Source organism: Pongo pygmaeus, chromosome 11 (genome assembly GCF_028885625.2).
Source record: "Pongo pygmaeus isolate AG05252 chromosome 11, NHGRI_mPonPyg2-v2.0_pri, whole genome shotgun sequence".
Lineage (NCBI taxonomy): Eukaryota > Metazoa > Chordata > Mammalia > Primates > Hominidae > Pongo > Pongo pygmaeus.
The window spans coordinates 138,085,312-138,107,580 of record NC_072384.2 but is presented as its reverse complement, the minus strand read 5'-3'; the positions used below and the strand labels follow the sequence as shown (position 1 = coordinate 138,107,580).

Sequence of the window (22,269 nt, the reverse complement as noted above, 5' to 3'; positions counted from 1 at the left end):
GGCAGACATTGCTGAGGAGCAGCGCCGGGGACCCAGGCTCCCCATCCTGGGAACATGTGTTGGGAATTACCATGAGGGAGCTGGAAACTCACTCAAGTTCCTGGAGATCCTCTAAAGGGGAAGACCAAGATGATGATAAAAACGATGAAGAGGAAGTGAGTGGTGATGTGAGAACGGCAGGTGCTGAGAGACGGAGCCTCAGAGAATCTCATAAAACATCTCAGACCAACGTTCCCCTCCAGGCCCTGCCTTGGCAGATGATTCCCTGTTTCAGCCCCTATTTTTTTCATCTCTAGAGTTGCCTGTGTCAAGTGATTCCAACTGGTTCGGCTAAGGGTGATTTCAAATTCCTTATGATCAAAAAAATTTTTTATTATTTATTTATTTATTTATTTTTGAGATGGAATTTCACTCTGCCGCCCAGGCTGGACTGAAGTGGTGTGATCTTGGCTGAGTGCAACCTTTGCCCCCTGGGTTCAAGTAATTCTCCTGCCTCAGCCTCCTGAGTAGCTGAGACGACAGGCACCTGCCATCACGCCTGGCTAATTTTTGTATTTTTAGTAGAGATGGGGTTTCGCCATGCTGACCAGGCTGGTCTCGAACTCCTGACCTCAGGTGATCCACCTGCCTCGGCCTCCCAAAGTGCTAGGGTTACAGGTGTCAGTCACCGAGCCTGGCCAAAAAAAAATTTTTTTAAAGCAAGCCATGGTTTGCCTGTGTCTCATACTGGGAGACCCTTCACAGATTCTCTCAGGAGCCTCCTCTGTTTGCAGAGATCACAAATCCACGTCACCACCTATTTGCCTTTCCAGGGCAGGTTGGCAGCCCTAATATTTGATTTGTAGGCTGTGTCCTTTAAAACAGGGTGTTCCGTTTGGGCTTCAGCCTTTCCCCCAGGGCATGAGTCACCCAAGTCCGGCTATGCATGGTCTCCTAGTTCTTCCTGGGTTTGGAGAATGTCCATTAATTTCTACCATAACCACAGCTGAGGGGCTACCCTAACAAATGCAGAAAGCCATTACTGGAAGAACTTGACACAAGCATGATACAAAGCAAGACACAAATCAGCACCAATGCAAGCTCCAGGGTGCCCAGGAGGAGGTCTGCTCCTTTCGTGCACAGCCCCAGGTCCCTTGGGTCCAGGACAGGGATGGGTGCCCAAGAAGTTCTGGGCTCTTCTGGGGACAGAGGGAGTTAAAAAGCTGTGACTATTAACCAATGTTCCCTTCAAGAAGCTTTACTTTGGCCCTACTTTGTATTTGTAGAACATTAAAAAATAATAACATGTGATAATCTTTTCTGTACTTAAAACCTTCTTAATACCCAAGTGATATGAATGAATCTAAAACACTCAAGACGAGAGCACTCTGAGGACCACTTCTATGGAACTCACCACCAGATTACAGGAAAACAGGGACAATGGAACTTTGGTGCAAACATCACGAGGATATCCTCAGCTAACTCCAGACTGTGAAAAATTCCACAAAAGTAAACAGCTAGCTTTCTTCTACACATAAGCTTCAAATTAAAAAAACAGAGAGCTGAAAAGAGATCTTACAGATTCAAAGAGACTTAAAAGATACAGCAAGCAAGTGTAAGGTCTGGACCTTATTTGGAGATGAGTGGAAAAGTTTTAACACACATTAGATATTTAAAGAATTAGAGCTAATTATTTTATTTATTATTATTATTTTTTTTTGAGGAGTGCAGTGGTGCGATCTCAGCTCACGCAACCTCCGCCTCCCAGGTTCAAGCAATTTTCTTGCCTCAGCCTCCTGAGTAGCTGGGATTACAGGCACCTGCCACCATGCCTGGCTAATTTTTTGTATTTTTTTTTTTTTTTTTTTAGTAGAGACGTGGTTTCACTATGTTAGCCAGGCTGGCCTTGAACTCTTGACCTCAGGTGATCCACCCTCTTCGGCCTCTCAAAGTGCTGGGATTACAGGTATGAGCCACTGTGCCTGGCCTAGAGTGAATTATTTTAGATGTAATATATATTTATGGGAGAAATAGGAGATGAGAGGAACAATAATACAAGACAATACACCAATACACAGCAAGCTTTCACTCACTGCAGATAGACCCGCAAATGCTAAAAGTAAACATTTACCAGATATTCATCACAGCTGGCTAACCCGCCCCAGACTCAGTTTCTCACCTGTGCGTGGGGACAGTAAAAGTAACCACATCACAGGGGTGTCTGAGGATTAAAGGAGACAACAGAGATGAAGCTGAAAGAGGTCATCATCCAACCTGAGCCCAGAGAGCTGTGGAGTCATTTCATGGTCAGTACTGTGCTGGGGGCTGGTGACACAGTAGCCAATGCAATAGAGTCCTCATGGGGCTTAGATGCTGGCAGGGATAAGACACTATCAAGGAAATGACTCACTGGGCATTGGAGAAGCGCTAAGGAGGAAACAGAGGAGGGAGTGAGGTCCCACGGTGAGCAGGGGTGAGGAGGGCAAATTTCATCATAAATGCGATGGAAGCTCTGTGGGGGTTATGAGCCAGGGGATGACCTGATCCACATTTTTAAGGCATGAGTCTGGGGGACGTGGGGAGAATGGACAACAAGACAGTGAGGGTGGAGGGAGAGAAGAGTAAGTGTGTGTGTGGGGTGGATTCCTATGGTGTCCACAAGAAAGACAGTGTGGTGTGACCTGAGGCCGGCATTGAGGGTGGTGAGCAGTGGCTGTATTGGTTGAGCCATGGGACTGGCTGAATGTGGGGTGTGGGGTGAGAGGGAAGGAGCAGAGACAGCCATGAGTCCTGGGAACTTAACTTTGGCAACAAGCCTGCATCCAAGATGGGGATGGGGTGCTTGGAGGTGGAGGAGAAATCACAACTTCTGTTTTGGACATGCTGGGACAGAGATGCCAGTGGAACACTTTGGCTGCAGTGTCGTGCAGTCCTTTGCCTATAAAAGTCAGAGTTCAGAGGACACGTCTCTGATGTGGGTGTAAACTTGGGACTCATTGTTTAGATGTGTTTCTAGCCGCTATAGTAGCTCCTAGCTGCTAGGGCACATGCAGCTATTTACGTTTAGATTAATTAAAATTGAATACGATTAAAACTTTTGTCTCCCAGTTGCATTAGCCACACTTCTGTTGCTCCATAGCCTTGGGTGGCTAGTGGCTGCCACATGGGGCATGCAGATACGAATATTTCCATCACTGCAGAAAGTTCCATCAGGCAGTGCTGGTCTAGAACTCATTTAAAACCTTGGGGCTGGACAAGGTCACTGGAGAAGTGAGTGACACAGAGCAGAGAAGAGAGTTGAGGCCAGGGCCCTCGACCCTACAAAAGGGAATATTTAAAGAGTCCAAGAAGTTCCAGCAAAGGAGACAGAGAAGGGGCTAGACTCCAACACATGACGTAGAGCCACATCCAGAGAGGGCTCAATGAGTGCTGAGCTTCTGCTACTATTATTGGATTTTTCTATGTATTTTTTAAAAAAGTAAAATGTGGCTAAGTGTAGTGGCTCACATCTGTAATCCCAGCACTTTGGGAGGTTGAAGTGGGAAGATCACTTGAGCCCAGGAGTTCAAGACAAGTCTGGACAACATAGAGAGACCCCCTCTCTACAAAAAATTTAAAAAATTAGCTAGGTGTGGTGATGCACGCCTGTAGTCTCAGCTACTCAGGAGACTGAGGTGGGAGGGTTACTTGAGCCTGGGAGGTCGAGGCTGCAGTAAGCCATGATCACACCACTGCACTCCAGCCTGGGTAACAGAGCAAGACCCTGTCTCAAAAAACAAAACAAAAAAAAGTAAAATGGGATAAAATTACATTTTCACAACTTCCTTTTTCTACTGGACAATATCTTGTGAACTATTAATGTCAATTTATTTCTATAGCATTATTTTCATTGGGTGCTGAGCAACCCATTGTTAAATCCGTTGTTAAATTTGGTATTTAACCAAAGCCCGAACATTTGGACATTAGGGTCTTTCTAGTTCTTCTCTCCTGTAACCCTTGTCTGATTCTCTCCTTATGATGACTTTCAGCAGAGGACCTGCTGGCTCAACGGGTGAGCATACTTTTAAGACTTTTGCTACCTTATTCCAAATGGGCCTCTGCAAAGATCTGATATGGTGGTCACTACCCACGTGTGGCCATCAAAAACCTGCAATGTGACTAATAAGACTGAAAAGCTAAATTTTATTTAATTATATTTTTATTTTATTTAATTATAACTAATTTTAATAGCCACTAGTGGCTAGTACCTTCTGTCCTGGACAGTGCAGTCTTAGGTCTATTTATATGATGATTTAACTGGGCTATATATATTTTTTTCTTTATCTTCATCAATATGAGGTGTCAGGGCGAGGCTAGTGAACACTCAGGTATGAAGCAGTTTAAATCACACAGGATTTATTTGTTTTTTGACCATTTGAAAGATCCATCCAGGAAAGCATATGGATCCAAACCCTCCGGGAAGATCTGTCGTTGGCAATTTATTCCAATAATGGGCCAGCAGGAAAAAGAGGAGGCTTCAAACTAACCACAGAGAAAGGTCAAGAGAGTGTGGGGAAAGGAACACACAGGACAAACAGAGGGTCAGGAGGGACAAAGGCTGAGAAGGGGCTGCTGATCGGGCAGCTCCCGGGATAGGATGTGGGTGTTAAGTCAAATCTATCCTAAAATGCCTGTCTGACGCCAGTGGTGCTAACATCCTAATTTTGTACATCTTCAAGTTTTTGATTCTATGGTACACAGCACTGTGTCCTCGTGGGAGGCAGGAACAGCCCTCCCACTCTATATAGCAAACAGCCCATTCCCAAATCCCTAGTGGCACAGACAACTTCAGGGAGAGACTATGCCTGCCTGGGCTAGATCAAGACGTGCTGGCTTCCCCTTCCTTCTCACCGATCCCTCCTAAGGGCCAGCAAGGAGAGCCTTGTCAGGGGTGTGCGTCACTGAATGTCCACAGCACAGCCTGGAGGGAGGGGCAGGCCTGGCCAAGGGAGCAGGAGCTTCCGTGGCTTGGGGACAGGATGCTGCTCATGGGGGTCTCAAGGTCACATGCCCTCCTTCCTCCAGCATATCAGGGATCTGGACCAGCTTGTTTGTCCCTGCTTTGACAGAGGAGAAATCAAAGTTGTGTTGTTCTGACGCTGTGGGAAAAGGTGCAGGCGTCACCTCCAGACCCTGCCCAGTGTCCTTCAACGTGATTGATGCTCACATCTGGGGAGAAACATTGAGCAGGAATCCATCTGACGCACATCTGCTAATTTTAAGAATGTTAAAAGAAATGCATTTTCTTTGGTTTGATAATTGGTGCATTAAGTGAATCGGCTCTTAAGCAAATCAACCCCCTGGCAAACTTGTTTCTGGGGCACTGGCCTTGAGTCTGCACGCTGTGTTCCCCTGATGTATATTCTGGGTAGTAAAGCTCTTTCCAAGAAATGACAGTGTGTTCCCCACCCCTGTTCTCTCCTCTCTCCTATTAGTGGCCTTGAGTTTCCTCAGACTGGGTCACGCCCACAGGCATCCCTGTCAGAGTGTGTGAGACACACTGGAAACTGCTGGGCAGTTCCTGAATTGCTACATTTGTTACCGCCACCCACGTAGTGGTCCCTTGAGCACCAGTTTCTTCATCCAGCCTCTTGCTGATTCAGATATTTAAGACTTGGTGACCGGGAGCAGACATGAGGACCCCGAGGATGACACCCAGAGAGACGCTACAGAGAACGGGATTCTGTGGCAGGAGCACACAGATGACTGTTCATGTTGAAATTGGTTAAACGCACAGATTAGCAATGATGAAAGACGGGGAAGAAGGAGGTTCATTATTGTAAAAGTTATCTTCGATTTCATCATGGATTTCTGGTATTTTCGCCAGCTCCTCTGCAGAACCAATTTTGGTGCCAAGAACCAGAGCCTTTTTTCTATGCTTGTTTCCTCTGTGGCCTTGCAGAGCGTCCACACCACCTGGTTTGAGCAGAGCAGACTGCGAGGTGTGTTTTGACCTTGCAGTGCTCAAGGCACCTGCACCTAATGCGTGCCCACACGCCAGGGCCCTGCCACTCCCCAGGGCTCATGAGGCACCTGTGAAAAGGCTTCTCACAGGTAGAGGCAGCTCTCCTTTTAGTGACATATTTAACCAATAGGGCAGTCCACAAAAGACAAGCACAAATGAAACAATAAGAAACTCGAAAACCTCTTAACTACTTCTGCCACCACACTGTTTACATCAGGGGTCCCCAAGCCCCGGGCGTGTCCCAGTACTTGTCCCTGGCCTGTGAGGAACCGAGTTGCATGGCAGGAGGTGATTGGCAGGTAAGAGAGCATTTCCCGCCTGAGCTCCACCTCCTGCCAGGTCAGCAGCAGCGTTAGATTCTCATAGAGCTCCCATAGTTGTCTGCTGTGAACTGTGCCTGCGACGGATCTAGTCTGTGTGCTCCTTATGAGAATGAGAATGAGGTGGAACAGCTTCATCCTGAAACCATCCCCAACCCCGCCCCCAGCCCCCTCCCCCCGCCCCTCACATCTGTGGAAAAATTGTCTTCTATGAAACCGGTCTCTGGTGCCAAAAAGGTTGGGGACTACTGGTTTACATGATTTTTTGCCTCCCAAACGTGTCACCTGCTGAAATGTACTCTCATAGTAAGACCCATCATAGCAACGCCACTTGGGGCTTCAGTATTCTCGACTTAACGCTACCTTGACATAGGCTTTCCATAGCACTGCCTCTCTGCACACTGACATTTTCAACACGGTACTCTATGCTCATGTGGCCCCTTCCCATTGGAAGGCATTTGGGGATTTAACAAGCCCACCCCCTAATCACATAGCAGGCCGAGAAGACATAGCAGAGTGGGCCAATTAACGCCCCCACCACTGGCTCATTCTGAGCAAACAGCCTCAGGCACAGAATGAACAATGTGACCTCGGCTGTAACCAACTGGCCATGGGCGGCCCACCAGGCAGGGTCATCAGAACCATATTCTTACAAAAGTCCTTTCCTAAGAGTACTGAGAGGTGACCTGGGTGCGTCCTTTCCTAAGAGTTCTGGGAGGTGACCTGGGTGGGTGCGTCTCTTCTTTGCAATGTGAAATGATGAAAAGAGCATGAAATAAGGAAAGACGGGTGTCAGAAGGGGGTGAGACACAGACAGGAAACGCATGGGAGTTTCTGCTAAACTCGCTTCAGATAAGCCCGGACTGGAGCAGGGCGGACTACTCAGCAGTTCCCTGGAAGACAGTGCCTGCCCAGGACCCCCAGGCCCCACTGGCTCCCTCCCTCTGCTCCTTGGAAAACATCGTTCTCCCCCCTTTTCCATTTCTCTGCATTCGTCTATACTCAGGCAATGAGAAGTTACAAGTTGCCATTTGAAATAAGGGCTGACAACAGCCAGGGCTGCCTTGGAGACAGGGCAGGATGCACCTGGGAAGGATCCACCCAGAAGGGGGTTCTACTAATGAGAACGATGTTCTGCCCTTGGCACAGCCTGAACGCCAAAGCTGACGCAGGGAGAGCTGCTCTGGTGAAAACAGTAAGAGAACATTTGAGTTTACATAGAGAGAATGGGAAAGAGAGGTTGAGGGACTTCAGAATATGGAAATGGGGGATCTGAGATTCAAGAGAGGAGGGGTGAGGACAGGGCCCTTGAGACCGCATTTTTCTGCCAGCACAAAGGGGACAGGACGGTAGCCCTGTGGTCAGCTGCGTGCTGGTCGGCAGCCTCTGCTCAGGCTTTGAGAAGTTAGTCGTGGCCGGCCATGGCCACCAGGCTGGTACTGCCTGTACCAGGGCCAGCAGGATGGGCCCTCCCCCGAGGCCAGTGGTGAAACCTGGGCTATAATGAAATCCAGGGGTGATTGGTGGTCCAGGGCCGAGGGAGAGTGGGGGATCACACGGCAGGGAGGCTCTGACACCAGCCCCTCCCCACCAACATGGGCGCCTCCTGCTCCATGTGGGGCTGAACTGCTCTTGCTTCACCTAACGGTTTGTTGCAGACGCTGTTCAGCATGGGGACCCAAAGTCCCCCTTCTGCTGCTCCTTCTGTCTCCTTCCTTGGTGCTTTGTCTCCTCTCTTGGTGCTTTGTCTCCTCAACATGCTTGAGCTGACGTTCCTGGGGCTGGTCCCTATCCAAATTCCCTTCCAGTGTGGTCTCCTACAGCCCTGCAGCTTTAAATGCTGGGGTCAGCTGAACAATGCTGCCACCCCCCGCCCCAAGGCATTCATGTTCTAGTCCCAAGAACCTGTGAAAATGTCACCTCACATAGCAAAAGGGAGATGGAATGATATTAAGGATCCTGAGATGGGAAGAGGGTCCTGGATGATGTGGGCAGTCCCTAAATGTAACCATATTTCTCCTCATAGGGGAAAGAGGAAGGCAGGAAAGTCAAAGAGAGAGATGTGAGCATGGAGGCAAAGGTGAGAGAGGGGGAGGGTGAGAGAGAGGCAGTGGCAGAGGGAGACATTTGTTAGACGTTGTGCTGATGGCCTTGGAGGTGGAGGAGGGGCCAGGAGCCAAGGAATCCAGGAAGCCTCTAGAACCTGGAAAAGGCCGAGAGATGGGTCCTCCCTCGAGCCTCCAGCTGGAATGTAGCTCTGAGGACACCTTGATTTTAGGACCTCTGACCTGCAGAACTGCAGGAGAGCTGTGTGCTTAAATCTGTACTGTACAAGTCACATATGCTGCAGTCCCAGAAACGAATACAAATACCTTTCATCTGTTTCACCATATGAAGCTTCACCTTTACGAAGCTCTCATAACGCATATCCTCTGAGCTCCAGACTAGTGTATGTGTCCAACACCCGCTCAACACACCTGCGTGATGTCACTTCAACATGCCTGAAACATTTCCCCCAAACCTCTCCATCTGTGGCCTCCCCAGCAGAGCTGACCTCAACTCTGTCCTTGAAGTTGCTCAGGCCACAACCTTGAAGTTGCCCTTGACCCCTCTCACCCTGGAGACCCCCCATCTGATCTCTGGACAAGCTTGCTGGCTCTGCCTGCAAAGTGCATCTGGCCACTTCACAGAGCCCACCGCTGCGAAACAGAAACCAGGACTCGCTGTTGCTCTGCTCGAAGGCCTGTGGTGACTCAGGGGAAGGCTGAGGCCCTGTGAAGCTCTACAGGACCCCTGTGACTGGCACTAGATCCCATGCCCCCCACCTGTTATGTCTCCAACTGCGTCTCTTCCTGGCCCGCTCATTTACTCCACTCCAGCTTCGCCAGCCTATGCTGTCCCTGGGGCACACCAGGCTCCCTCCTGCCATCTTCAGCGGGGCCCTCTGCCCTCCACTCTTTGGCCTCTGCCCTCCACCATCTGCCCTCTGCCCTCCACCCACTGCCCTCTGTCCTCTGCTCTCTGCCTTCCACCCTCTGCCAGGAGCATCCTCTCAGCTTTTGCTTAACTACTTCCCTCATATGCTTCCTTCCCATAGGGTAACCCAATCCACTAAAGACATCAAGAAAGGATAAGGGGGCCCAGAAGATAGAGGGGGGAGGAAGATGCGCAGTGGATGGAGGAGTGAACAAGGATGGGTGGGCTTTAGCCCCATCACTGGGCAGAGTGGTACAAAACCGTGCTGGGGTCACCCATGGTGAGGACGGGATGCTGCCTGGCATTGCTGAAAAGAAAGGTGGAAGGGCAGCCTCTGTCCTAAAAACTTGATTCCAACATCTAGGTGTTTCAGAATGGCACGGAGACTTTCCCCATGTATCACCTTTTGCTCTATTCTTCAAAGATGTGGCCTAAGTATCACCTGGCTTAGGATATATCATCCTGGAAGCTGGGTCAAGGTGAAACAAAACTATTCAGAGAACAAGTGAATGTCAGTTTGGCAAGTCAGATCCTCTCACTGAGAAAACCAAGGCCAGAAAGAAGAGCTGTGTCCCAGACCCTGCTTCCTGTCCATCACTCTTCACCCTGCACATGGCCGTCGACCCACCCAGACAGCACCCATATGATGGCTCTGGGGGAAGATCAGGGACCCCGGGCTCCGTGGGCTCAGCACGGCACACTCACTCTAGTCGTTCCTCTTCTTTCCTTCGGAGGTCAAAATCTCGTTGAACAACTTCCAAGACATGCTGGGCCTCTTCATCAGTGAGCTTGGAAAGATCCAGTTTCTTCCCCATTTCTGCTTCTTGTCGGGGTCACACCTGGAATGTCACAGGTTCACAAGTCATCAGTCCCAGAAGCCTACCGATGCCAACCAAGTCACAGAGTAAGAGACAACACAGAATGCCGCTGACCTCTCAGGACATCTGTCTGTACTTGGGTTAAATGCTTTTCTAATGCTTGTCTGGAAACTTGTGTAGTTTAATGAACTTAAGTCAATCTATGCAAAATTTCCACATTCGAATTTTAAAAGGGATCTACTTCCTACTCTCCCAAACACACTCAGCCACGGGTCCCTCATTCTCTTTCCACTGTGGGATGAACGTCAGTGATCTCCCCATCCAGGGGCATGGCTCCCCTCCCTCACCTAGGGTTGGGCTTTGCAACGGAAAACCCTGGGAGAAATGCGCCATTCCTGAGGCTTCTCACCTTAAGTTTCTTGGGAGAGGGAACAGCACAGAAAAGAGGAAACTTCACAGCAAATTCATAGTCAGCTCAGAGTCTCCTGTGCATCTCCTAGACCTCCTAGAGCAATGCTGCAGGCTCCATGTGGGCAGGGACGCCTGGATGACTGACCCACTAGGTGGAAAATTTGGGAGACTCCACAGCACTTGGAAGGTTTCACCACCCTCTGGGCGTGGGAGGCTGTTCAGGTTTGCCATGTGTGTGTTTGGGGGTGGTTCCAGCGGGAGGTCATATGAGCTTGATGCCTGTGAGGGCGATGTGCTTGTGCCGGGAGTAGCCACATAATTTCCATGGGGAGGCAAAAGTGATGCAACTTGGGAGAACAAAACATCTGGGCAGTTTGAGCAGTGGGTGCTGAGTTTATTTACTTTAGAGGTCAGCTGTGGGGCTTCCCAGCAGGGATTCTCAAGCCTGGGGTGTATTAGGATCACCTAACACTACTGGTGGCCAGGCCTCACCCTCAGCAAATCTAATTAAAATTTTTAAAATTTTACTTAATTTTTTTTTTTTTTTTTTTTTTTTTTAGAGACAAGTTCTCACTATGTGGCCCAGGCTGGTCTTGAACTCCTGGGCTCAAGTAATCCTTCTGCCTTGGCCTCCCAAAGAGCCACGGTGCCTGTCTGAGAATCTGGTGTGACTCAGCTGCTCAGCAGAGCAGCGGCCCCACCCAATGCACTATGTGATGCTGTGTTTGTAGGTAACCTGATGACCAAGAAGTTAAACCTCAGATGATCTTACGCCCTTTTTGAAGTTCATCAGACCTGATCCCAATCAATGTCCAAAGGACAGAGGAAGGAAAATCCAAATGTCAAAAGCCAAGATAAGCGGAACCTTAGAATCTTGCTTGCTACTCAAAATGTGGTTCGTGGACTGGCAGCATCCCCTGGGAACTTGATAGAAGTACAGACTCTCAGGCTCCACCCCAGACCTACTCATTCAGAATCTGCCTTTGAACAAGATCTCCAGGCAGCTTGAGTGCATGAGTTGGCCCATGCTGCTGTCCTCAGACCCCTCTGAGTAGCAAAGCTCTAGGGGAGACTCATTCACTTGGGTAGTGGGTGAGTCACAGAGGACCTTGGCCTGTACATCCGGTCAGGTGGTTGATGGGTGTGAGGCAGGGGAGTGATGCAGTGGTGGTGGCTGAGCAGAGAATGACAGATCCACTTGCTGGCTTTTCATATGGCAATATCAAACAGGCCTCACAGCTTATATTGATGTGGACATTACTGCTGGGTATAAAATTGGAGGAATAATTGTACCAGGGAGAACCTCACCACCAATGCTTGCACACTGGGACACTGCAAAACTGTGCACGCTCTCCAGAGGGGACTTCCCTGATCATCCTGCGGTTTTTACTCCTTCACCTGTCCCCATCCCTTTAACGTTTCTTTATACCCCTTAACAGTTGGTGATGTCCCATTAGTTATTGTTAAGCTCCACAAGAATAGCACCTCTGTCTGTTCCCAGCACATGGCAGGTGCTTTTCTGTGCTTGCAGCTCCCTGGTGTGCAGCAGGCTGTGCCAGGGAAGCCCTCGGCCCTCAGATGCTGCAGCTACAGACAGACCAGCTCTACTCTGGATGCTGAGGCTTTGGGGAATGGATGACTGGGAGTTCTGTTGTGAGTAACTGAAAGTTTAAAAGCCACCTCGTAATTTCAATAAGTTTTCTGTGAGGACTTGAACCTATTTTCTCAGGAACATTAGAGAAGGCGTCCAATCTGTGTGCTTTCAGGGGGAAGTCTCAAAACCACCAAAAAGACTCAATTTTGCTTCTGAATTCTGAGAAGCATTTCCCATCAGTGCTGCTGACCATTTGGAAGTGTTTATCATAAAAATACTAACAAAACTCCCCCTGTGCTGGAGACGTACTTCGATTTTGTTGCACAAGAGGTTAATTATGAAAAGGGACATTTTCTGGGCAGATACCATTTAAAATAAAAATGTCTACAGAGCTCTCATGGAAGTCAGCCAAAATAGTCCCTGGCTTATGCCATAAAAATGGAGAATGATAATTCGTTGAATTTTTTTGCACCCATTCCTCAACATTTCCACTCTCAAATGTAAAGATGAGTGTTTGCAATACAAGAAGAGATTGCCCCAATGCCCTGGGAGCATTCAAACTCTGTTCCTTTACAGTCAGATTTAGGTTCTGGTCAAGAAACCCTTACTATAGAACTCATTTTTGATGCTCCCACAGAGCACACACTTTCTGGTTTCTAAAGAATTGGAACAAAAAGTTATTATTTGATGCATGACTGGAGTTCATTCACTTTTATTTTTCATGAGTTCTGAAAAAAAAGAGATCATAAGAAGAGCATTCACTGATGTTCTGTTTTCAGAATGGATGGACAGTGTGACCATCAGCTGAGGCATTATCATTCCCTCTCTTCTCCTAACGTAGAAGCCAAAATTCCAGGCCTCAGTTTGAGAAACTTAAATCATGATGTGTGATGAAGAAAAGCAAAACAAAAGGAAAAACCTGCTTTTCTTATCTTGCAAGCTTCACATTCTTAGAGCACAGTCAGTGACCAGTAAGTGAACGGATAAAAAGATCACAGAGCATCACAGCCAATGTCCTAGAGGCTGCCTGGATATCTGTCCCTCCCCCATTCTATCCCCTTTCAAATGGTTTTGTTTCCTATTTTTTGAGATGAGGTCCTGGTCTGTCACCCAGGCTGGAGTGCGATAGTGCAATCATGGCCCACTGCAGCCTCGACCTCCATGGGCTCAGGGAGGTGAGGGCAGAGAACATGCTAGACTCATGAGGAGTACAGGGCTGCTCTGTGCCTGCCCTAGCTGGGTGGGGTGGGGGCTCCCAGAGTGCATGTGTTGGGGGAGGGCAGATGCCACCCTGCTGTATCTGCTCCTTGTTCCATTTCTGTTTAGATAACGCCTGCTCACGAGGTTCCTGAACAAAACACTTCCACTTACTGCCTGTTCCACTGCTCAGATCTGATCATATTTTAAACATTGGAGACCACCAGCCTTCCCCAGTGGTTGAATAGCCATAGTGGGGCAGAGGGAGGGGACACAGGGATTAATAGGCAGGGAGGAGAGAGTGGAGCTGGTTTTATAAGATGGGTATCCCAGGCCCAGACCGCTGAATTCCAGTGGTGGTGTCATCTTTATCCACTAAAGAGTTGAATTCATTTTTTGGCCAAATTGAAGGGAAATCGGGGTGGGGGTTCCTCCTGGATGAAGAATTGGCTTAACTAGCTCTTGGGCTGGCTGCTTGGGGAGCCTTGGAACAATGGTGATTGTGGGTGATCACTCGCCTAGGCAAACAAACTGGCAAGCTAACAACAGCAGGAATGCTCTCTCTGACTCAGAGCCAAGGCGTGTCGTGTGGTGTTATTCTTGCTGATAAAGGGGAGGTGGCAGAGATGACTACTGTGGTGCCCTCTGCCTTAATCCTTTGTGGCTGTTTCCCGAATGCTGCTGTCCAGGTCAGCCTGTGTGGTTATTTCTGTAGGCGGGGCCCATCAGTAGGCACTGATCCCCAGCTCTCATCAGTGGCTAAATGAGCACATTTCCACCCAGAAGGGCCACTCCCTCCCCTACAGGTGAACCAGGCACATCTGTGCTGTAGCCACAAGGGTCTGCAATGGCCCCAGCAGCAACAGCACTGGGAGGGTGTTCTGCCCCTCAGCTACCTGCCCACCAACTTGCCATCCCCTCTGCTCTCCCAGTTCTCTGGGGAGTTGGTGGTAAACCTCATTTGTAAATGGACATGAGTTCTTCATTTGCACCTAAAGCCTCAGTGCTAGTCTCTACCGCAAGGATGGGTCCCAGGTGAGGCTGTAGGAGGATGGCGCTGAGAGGTGGGAGCTGGGTTCCCATCTCAGTTCAGGCACAGCCAGCCCGGCCACCTGGGACAGATGCTCCTCCTCTCAGGGTCTTAGTCTCCCCATCTGTACCATGGACAATGGCTGAGCTCCAAGACCTCTCTGGCCCTCTCCAGCCCTGGATGATGCCAGGATGTTGAAATTAAGAGGGGGAGTGATGGCATGGGGGTAGTGGGGAGGAGTAGAGGCAAGGGCTGTTCCTCCAGAGGTTGCTTCTGAAAAGAACAAGACAGTTGTCCCTAGAAGGCTGCCCCAACCACTGAGACTGGGGCTCATTTGAGCCATTATTACATTGTGGTTGAAAGGCACCAATTTCACTTTTCCCATTAGCCCACGGGGCTCTGGGACACTTCCACCACCTCCAGCCCCTCACTGGGCACACATTCAGCTGGTTTGTTTTAATTTTTTCCTAGTCACTCATGTCGTACTCAGTAAGACCCACTGACTCCCCATGTGTGTGCCAGGCACCAACCCATGTTCTCTAAATGTGCCCTCAGTCAATCCTCTGAGGCACCTGCTACTGTTCTCAGAGCCTGAGTGAGGGCCAGGAGCACAGTGACCCATGCCTGGTATTTAGATACTAAGGAGCACGGCTCTGGGCAGGGAGGGGGCTGGGCCCAGGAAGGCTGAGGCCTTGCTGAGGTCAGCTGAGTCCCACCAATGAGCAGGTGGAGGGCTGGGTTTCCTAGGACAGATGCAGGCCAGCTGAACCCGGCGTGTCAATGTCACTGCTCAGCAGCGTGGTCTGCAAGTCCAGGAGCCTTTTCCTGAGACTTCACAGCCCCCAGCAGTGCTGGCCTTTGCACCTATTGGGAGCCTTGCTCTCCCCCGACTGTCATTTCACTCCCTCAGAAAGAAGTATGTGAACAAGATACCAGTCACACCATCTAAAAAAGGACCTGTCCCAAGTACCGTGTGGAAGTGAGGTGGAGTTTCCAGTGCCAGTTAATGTCAGTGGGACGCCGTGTCTAAGCCCGGGGAATCTTCGGGGATTTACGAGTGAGATTCCGTTCCTGTAGGGACTTGGGGCCAGTAGGGACGAAGCCCACAGGTGCTCACAGCTCACAGACCCTTCCCACATCTCTATTTCCCGCACCTCCCTGGTGGGCCCAGGGAGTCTGTCTGCAAACAAAACGTGATTCCAATAAAACAGATTTTTAGACGCCCAGAGGAAGCCAGGTGCCTCCTCCCACGCCAAGATCATCCGGCCTCTTCCTCACCCCAAGACCAGCTCCTGGGCCGGGAGGAAACCTTTCCCCTGGGGCGAGCCTGCTTGGCATCAGCAGCTTTGGCCCAGTCTGCATGGCAGAGTCGCAATGGAGGCAATGGAGCTTCTGATTAAAACCAACCGTTTTGCCCAAAATGGGGATCCCCCGCCACCCCGCTCCCACCCGTGCCCGCACCCAGACCAGTCTGCTCAAAGAACCCAGGTGAAGTCTGGGGACTAAGGCTGGGTGGCTGGGAACGCGCTGTCCTCACCAGCCTGGACCGAGGCCGGGAGGCTGGCGGCTGGGGGCGTTTTCACACCAGTGGGTCTGCACGCGACACCGCGCACCTCCCAAAGCCTAAGCCCCGAGTCCTGGGCGCCACCCTGGCCCCGCTGTTCCCTCTTCTCGGTGCACTCACCGGATCCTCTCCGGGGGACGCTCAGTCCCTGGTCCAGCACCTGGGAGAGAAAGGAGGCGACGAAGCAGGGCGTCAGGCCAGGGCGTCAGGTCAGGGCAAGGCTGGGCAAGGCTGGATAATGGGGGCAAGCAGGGCGCGGGGCGCAGAGCGGCTGGCTAGCGCCTGGCTCTCCGGGGCAGGCGGGCAGCTGGCCAGGTTCTGGCGCCTCCGGCCCGAACCACGTGGGCTGCGCCCAGCTCCGCCCAGCTCCGGGAGCGAGGACACCTCTGGATGCCCTGCCAGGCCGAGGGCGGAACGGACACCTGGGGCGCCCGCGCGGGAAGCGCCAGTGCTGGGGAGAGCACCGGATACTCGCCCCCAAGCCAGTTTGGGGAGAAAGACGGCGGCGGGGAGGGGAAAGCTGAGCACACAGCTGCGATTCCCTTGAGTTGCGGCGACTTTGCATAGGTGACATCGCGCCGCGGTCCTGCCTTGGGCACGGTGGGACCCGCTTGCTGAGCGCGCTCTAGAGCGCGCGGCACATCGTCGAAATTTCTAACTCTGCAGGAGAGCGCTATGTACTTCGGCTTTACAGATGGGAAAACTGAGGCTCAGAAATGCGCCCTACCAAACCCACCGACCAGTAAGTGGCAACGCCAAATAATAAGTGGGACTTTAAGCCCAGGGCTTTCTGCTGCAGAGCGCGTACCCTCACCCCTTCGATTCTGCCAGGCATCAGGACCAGGAGGGTCCCGCAGCCGCGGGCAGCCCTGCTGCGGGGAGGAGACCGAGGCCTTGCCCGCCAAGAAAAAGTCAAGATCCGCGGGCAAATGGTGCAGATGTGCAAGCCAGGACGCGCGGCGCGGCGGTTCCAGGACCGAGGACGCGCTGCGGGGAACGCCTGGGAGCTCCGCGCCGCTGCGCTCTTCTCCTGGACTCTAGGGCCGGCCTTTGGGTGCTCAGCGGGTCCCGCAAGCACAGAGGGTCCCAAGGCGAGCCTCCGTCTCCAGTCGGTCCGGCCTGCCTGGCCTTCTGAATTCCAATGGACATTAGGGAATTGCCCTCCTCCCTCATCCTCCAAGACTGGGCGCTTCAGAACTTTCTCTCCCTCCCCCTGCCTCCCCCTTGTCATTTAAAAACTCACATTCTCTTCTCCACGAACTGCTTTTGCAATTCAGTTTTTGTATCTGCAAAATGATAGGAATAAAGCCATTAGGTGAATGAATAGATACTACTATCTCCATTTAACAGAAGAGGAAACAAAACCTTATAGGATTGTTGTGATATCATATTAGATTATTTGTAAACAGCTTTCAAAAGGCTGCAAAAGAACAAAAAAGAATGGTGTTGCCTGCTGAGCCCAGGGGAACACTGTAGGTGAATCAGGGTCTTTCAGGCCCCTGGGCTGCCTTGGGACAGGCGCTCTTACCAAACACCATCAATTGTTGAGTGTGAACCCTGGAATGGGGTAAAGCTTACACTGAAGCCAGCATTTCCACAGCCCGTATGATCTGGGGCTTATGTTTTTCATTTCCTTACCTCCTTGCCATATACTTTACTGTTGCTTGTAAGATTAACAAATCCCTTAAGAGTTGATGTAGGGACTTAAGTTCCTTGAGGGCAGAAGTTTTAAAAAATGTTTTTAATACTTTAGTGCTTATTTATTTGAACTAGTGGTTTTAAAAAATATACAACTGACATGCTGATATATAAGGTATATAGTAAAGAATATAAGGAGTATAAAATGAAAAGCCAAATTCTCTCTTATTCCATTACTAACCTCCATGACCTGAAAGCAATCATTATTAATGGTGTCTTTTATATTCTTTCTGAATTTGTGTGTGTGTGTGCGTGGTTAAGCATGTGGGCTCAAACCAACTGCGAGAGTCGGAATTCCAACTAGGAGTGTGGCCCACAAGCTGTGTCACCTTGGACCTGTTACTGAATCTTCTACTGACTTTTTTCTCTCTTCTCCATGATGAGAATAGTAATAGGAGTTACACATAAGGGTGTTGTGAATCAATATCCCTGCAGCTTGGATGAGACACCATGTGGTGAGTGCTTGGTAAATATTAATTACTATTCCTGTTGATTTACTTCATTCTTTTTTGGTTGCAGAGTATCCATTGTGTGAGTCACCATAATTACTTACCAGTCTTCTATTGATGGGCAGTTAATTTTTGATTTTTTGCTATTTAAATGATTCTGCCATAAATATCATCCTAGATATTATTGACACCTATCATACGTAGGATGACACATAAATATCATTGTACATACATACTGATATATCTGTAGACTAAAAGCCTACAGATTTGGATTTTCTGAGTCAAAGGATGTATACAATTTTAAGAGAAAATTCTAGAATTATAAACCTTTTTTTTTTTTTTTTTTTCAATGGAGATGGAATCTTGCTCTGTTGCCAGGCTGGAGTGCAGTAGCTTGATCTCGGCTCACTGCAACCTCCACCTCCCGAGTTCAAGCAATTCTCCTGCCTCAGCCTCCCCAGTAACTGGAACTACAGATGCTCGCCACCACTAATTTTTGTATTTTTAGTAGAGATGGGGTTTCACCATGTTGGCCGGGATGGTCTCGATCTTTTAACCTCGTGATCCACCCTCCTCAGCCTCCCAAAGTGCTGGGATTATAGGTGTGAGCCACCGCACCCGGCCCTAGAATTATAAACATTTAAAATGGTTAAACAATCCCCAAATTACAGAAAGTTTCAAGTGTAACACAAAGAACCCTACCTTCCCCTAGCCATTTGTGATGAAGTTTCTGACATGAGGGTTTAGTGTATTTTATACAAACAAGGACAACCTTCTATTAAACTGCAATCCAACCATCAACATCTGTAAATGATACGTTGCTATCATCTAATCATCGGAGTCCTTTCAAATGTTGCCAGTTGTCTCCGTAATTTTTTGTTGCCAAAGGATCCAGTTCAGAATCTCATGTTGTGTTTAGTTGTCATTTCTAAGTCTCCTTCAAATCGGACCAGTTCCTCTGTCTTTGACTTTCATGGCTTCGCTATCTAAATATTAAGCCACTTGTTTTTTAGGCTGTCCCTAAATTTGGGTTGGTCTGCTGTTTCCCATGATTATACTCAGGTTTTGCATGGTTGGGAGAATCTCACAGAAGTGAGGCTGGGTCTTCTCCCTGTGTCCTGTCAGCTGGTGCATGGCTGCAGTATGTCTCCTTACTGCTGCTGGGATCCCTGGACTAAGGTGCTGTCTTCCAGCCTTCACCATGCGCAAGTTACTCCCTTCCCTTCTGTAATTAATATGTATTTTTGGAGGAGGGGTGTACACATTTAAAATTTCCTAAGGCCGGGCGCGGTGGCTCACGTCTGTAATCTCAGCATTTTGGGCCGGGGTAGGTGGATCACTTGAGGTCAGGAGTTCGAGACCAGCCTGGCCAACACGGTGAAACCCCGTCTCTACTAAAAATACAAAAATTAGCCAGGTGTGGTGGCACACGCCAGTAGTCCCAGCTACTTGGGGGGCTGAGGCAGGAGAATAGCTTGAGCCAGGGAGGCAGAGGTTGCAGTGAGCCGAGATTGTGCCACTGCACTCCAGCCTGGGCGACAGAGCAAGACTCTGTCTCAAAAAAAAAAAAAATTAAGTAAATAAAGAATAAAATTTCATAAACAATGTCAAATGGTAGCAGAGAATAGATTTTATCTTTGTATTCCTGCCTCCCCAGCTTCTTCTCAGGGCTCCCCAGTGTGCCTGTGGGTGGTACCCTCTACCTCCCTGACGTTTTACCCTGCCCTGAGACCTACCCTTCCTTGTTCACTTTCTAAAGGAGGAAACTGATGCCCGGAGAGTCAGATGGTGTTTACCCAAGATCACACAATGAGTCAGAGGCAGCCGATCTCTTCAGCCCTGAGCCTCACCAGCCACACTGCTAAAGTCTGGGTTGGTGGGTGGACACCAGAGGGCAGCAGAGAGTCCCCTCCCTACTTCCTTGTCCTAATAGTGGCCGTCTGGAGACTCGGCCTTTGCTGGGACTTAATGGCTGGCATGAGAGGGAGGAAAGGATGGTTCACTTGGCTATGCCAGCAGGAAGCTCACCACGGAAGATGGGCTTCAGAGAAGCACCCTTTAATTTCACTGCCTGGGCATACCCCAGTTCCAAGGATAACTGGTCAGGCAAGTCCCACTGAGGGGTGGCCTTGGGCTTAGCCTCCTTTCTGCATGTGGATAGGGGACCTTAGGGGAGAGATGGTTTCTGGCTCACCAAGGAGCCTCACAGAGTCTGGATGTGCCTGCTTCCTTTGCAATGGCAGAGTCCAGGATTAGTGCTGAAAAGGCCCGCAGTTCCCATCCACTGACCCTCTGGGGTGCTCCAGCTCTCTGGCAGGCAGTAGTTAAAACCCATCCCCCTCAGTCTCTCTGTCTAAACCCTCTGGGCCAGTATGGCATTGGGCTAACAATGGTGTCTAGATTTTTGAGATACCATCCAGGAAACAGAACACATGCAAAATATTGCCCCAAATCTTAGCCATGTCCAGTAAACTACTTGTAAATTACAAGAAAATGTTTTCATCAGACACTGAATCCTTTCTTTTTCTTCCAATAAACCTGGAAAATTGAGGGGGGAACCCCATTTTTGGAAGCATTCTGGCTTTGCTGTTGTTCAGCTGGGTGGGGGATCATGGGTTATGCAAGAGTGCCCTGGGCCTTTAAAGAGCTGTCACCTGACTCTGCTCCTGCCAGTTCATCAGCACACAGGCTCATGTGACTGCCCTCCAAGCAGCTGAGCACACACGCAGCTCCCTGGGCTCACATTGGTCTACTTGTGCAGCCCCACCCTGGCTGCCTCCGCTTGCTGTCTGGGCTCCAGCTCTTTTCTGAATGACCCTGCAACCCAACCTCCCTTCATCTGTCCAAGTCCTGCTCCCTGTTTGGATCACCACTCAACTGTCCTTCCCTCAGAAATCAGGTCCTGGCCAAGGAGCCCTGCCCACTGTCAGCTTCCCTGTGGTTCCTGCGTGTTCTTGCAGACCAGGCCCATAGTTTATCTCCCGTGCTCGTGTGATTATCTGGCTAGTGTCTGTTGCTCCCCTGCTCTGAGCTCTGGGAGGACAGGGACTGCGATGCTCACTCTGATGTCCTGCTGCCTTCCACGGTGCTTGGTGCATAGTAGGCTCTCAACAATATGTGTTGAATAAATATTGTTCAATAACCATAATATATTTTGATGCTGCTCTTCATTTTAACTTTGACTGAAGGGCATTTTCCAAACAGAGCTAGCTCTGCCCTCCACCATCCAGGTGGCCTGAGCTCACAGCACTTCCCTGGAAGAGTAGGGTCCCTTGAGAAATGACTTGATGGGATGACGGAATGCGGAGCTGGGAGAGGGAGGGTTGAACTGTCCTCGCAGGGATCTCTGCTGGCTTGTGGGCCATCATTCTCCTCTTGCTGTTGCCATTCATTGGCTCTTACTATGTTTTCAGATGGTGGCCCCCAACTCAGCTCAGCCTCTTTCTCTTTCTTGTGTTGGTCCGAGATCACCTTTTGTTTTCTCTCCTAGGATGCATGCGCTACAGAGTAAGAAGTAATCTCCTTTTGCTCAAAGCTCAGCAGAATTCCATTTAGGATTCCTAGATTCCTACCCCACATGTGTGAGTGCTCGGAAGTGTAGGACTCCCACACTTATGTTGGCAATGTGCTTTCCCTCGTCTGCACATACAGAGAACTACATTTTGATGAGTGCTTGAAGGGAGCTCTAATTAACCAGAGAGGCCAGCCAAGAGGAGTGAAAAATCTGAACAATGAAGTTCTTGACTCTAAAACCATCAGAAATCTCAGGCTTCTGGGGGTTCTGGAAGCTTCAGCTCATGTTGGGGCATGGGCCAATGAGCAGTTCTCTTTACCTAAATTACCTTAATTAGGAGCTTTAACCATCAAGGATTCAGGAATTAGGCAGAAATGGTCCAAATTGAAGGGAATGAGTTCAGGCAATAAAATTTTCAGACCCACTTCTGGAAATCTTGGTCATGTGGTTATGAAGGAAGACAGCAGGAAGGGAACCAGTCCTCACTGAAGGCTACTGTGTGCCCAGCAAGTGTGCTCTGGGAGCCTGGCCTGCGCATTAGCAATTGGGTTGGGCATCTGAGCTCCCCAGCGTCAACTGGGTTGTGCAGATAAGGAAGCTGAGGCACTGGTGCAAGGTCACACAGTCAGAGAGGGGAGACCAGAGGCAAACCCAGGTCTAAGGGCCTCTGAGCCTGGACTTCCACAGCGCCTGGGGCAGGCAACAGCCACAGCAG

The 22,269-nt window shown here is 49.8% G+C and overlaps 1 protein-coding gene and 1 long non-coding RNA gene across 9 annotated transcripts in view; one reads left to right on the top strand and one right to left on the bottom strand.

Moving 5' to 3' along the window:
- The window catches only part of MLPH (melanophilin), a 65,340-nt gene extending 48,297 nt beyond the window's left edge, over window positions 1-17,043 (bottom strand). For 4 of the 8 annotated variants that reach the window (XR_008501086.2, XM_054478246.2, XM_054478245.2 and 1 more), the window contains exons 1-2: window positions 16,014-16,266; window positions 9,985-10,118 (exon numbers count right to left, since the gene is read on the bottom strand). Coding sequence is in view for 7 of the 8 variants with exons in the window: in XM_054478246.2 (XP_054334221.1) it covers window positions 9,985-10,094 (110 nt within the window). In the remaining variant the exon portion in view is untranslated. Of the gene's footprint in view, window positions 1-9,984; window positions 10,119-16,013; window positions 16,267-16,707 lie in introns of those variants that run through there. The other 4 variants (XM_054478241.2, XM_054478242.2, XM_054478244.2 and 1 more) reach the window with 2 other exon arrangements.
- LOC129031674 (uncharacterized) lies at window positions 16,347-17,737 on the top strand. The gene is made up of 2 exons (XR_008501087.2): window positions 16,347-16,635; window positions 16,725-17,737. It is a non-coding gene; the product is annotated as an uncharacterized LOC129031674 (long non-coding RNA).
- The last annotated feature ends 4,532 nt before the right edge of the window (window positions 17,738-22,269 follow it).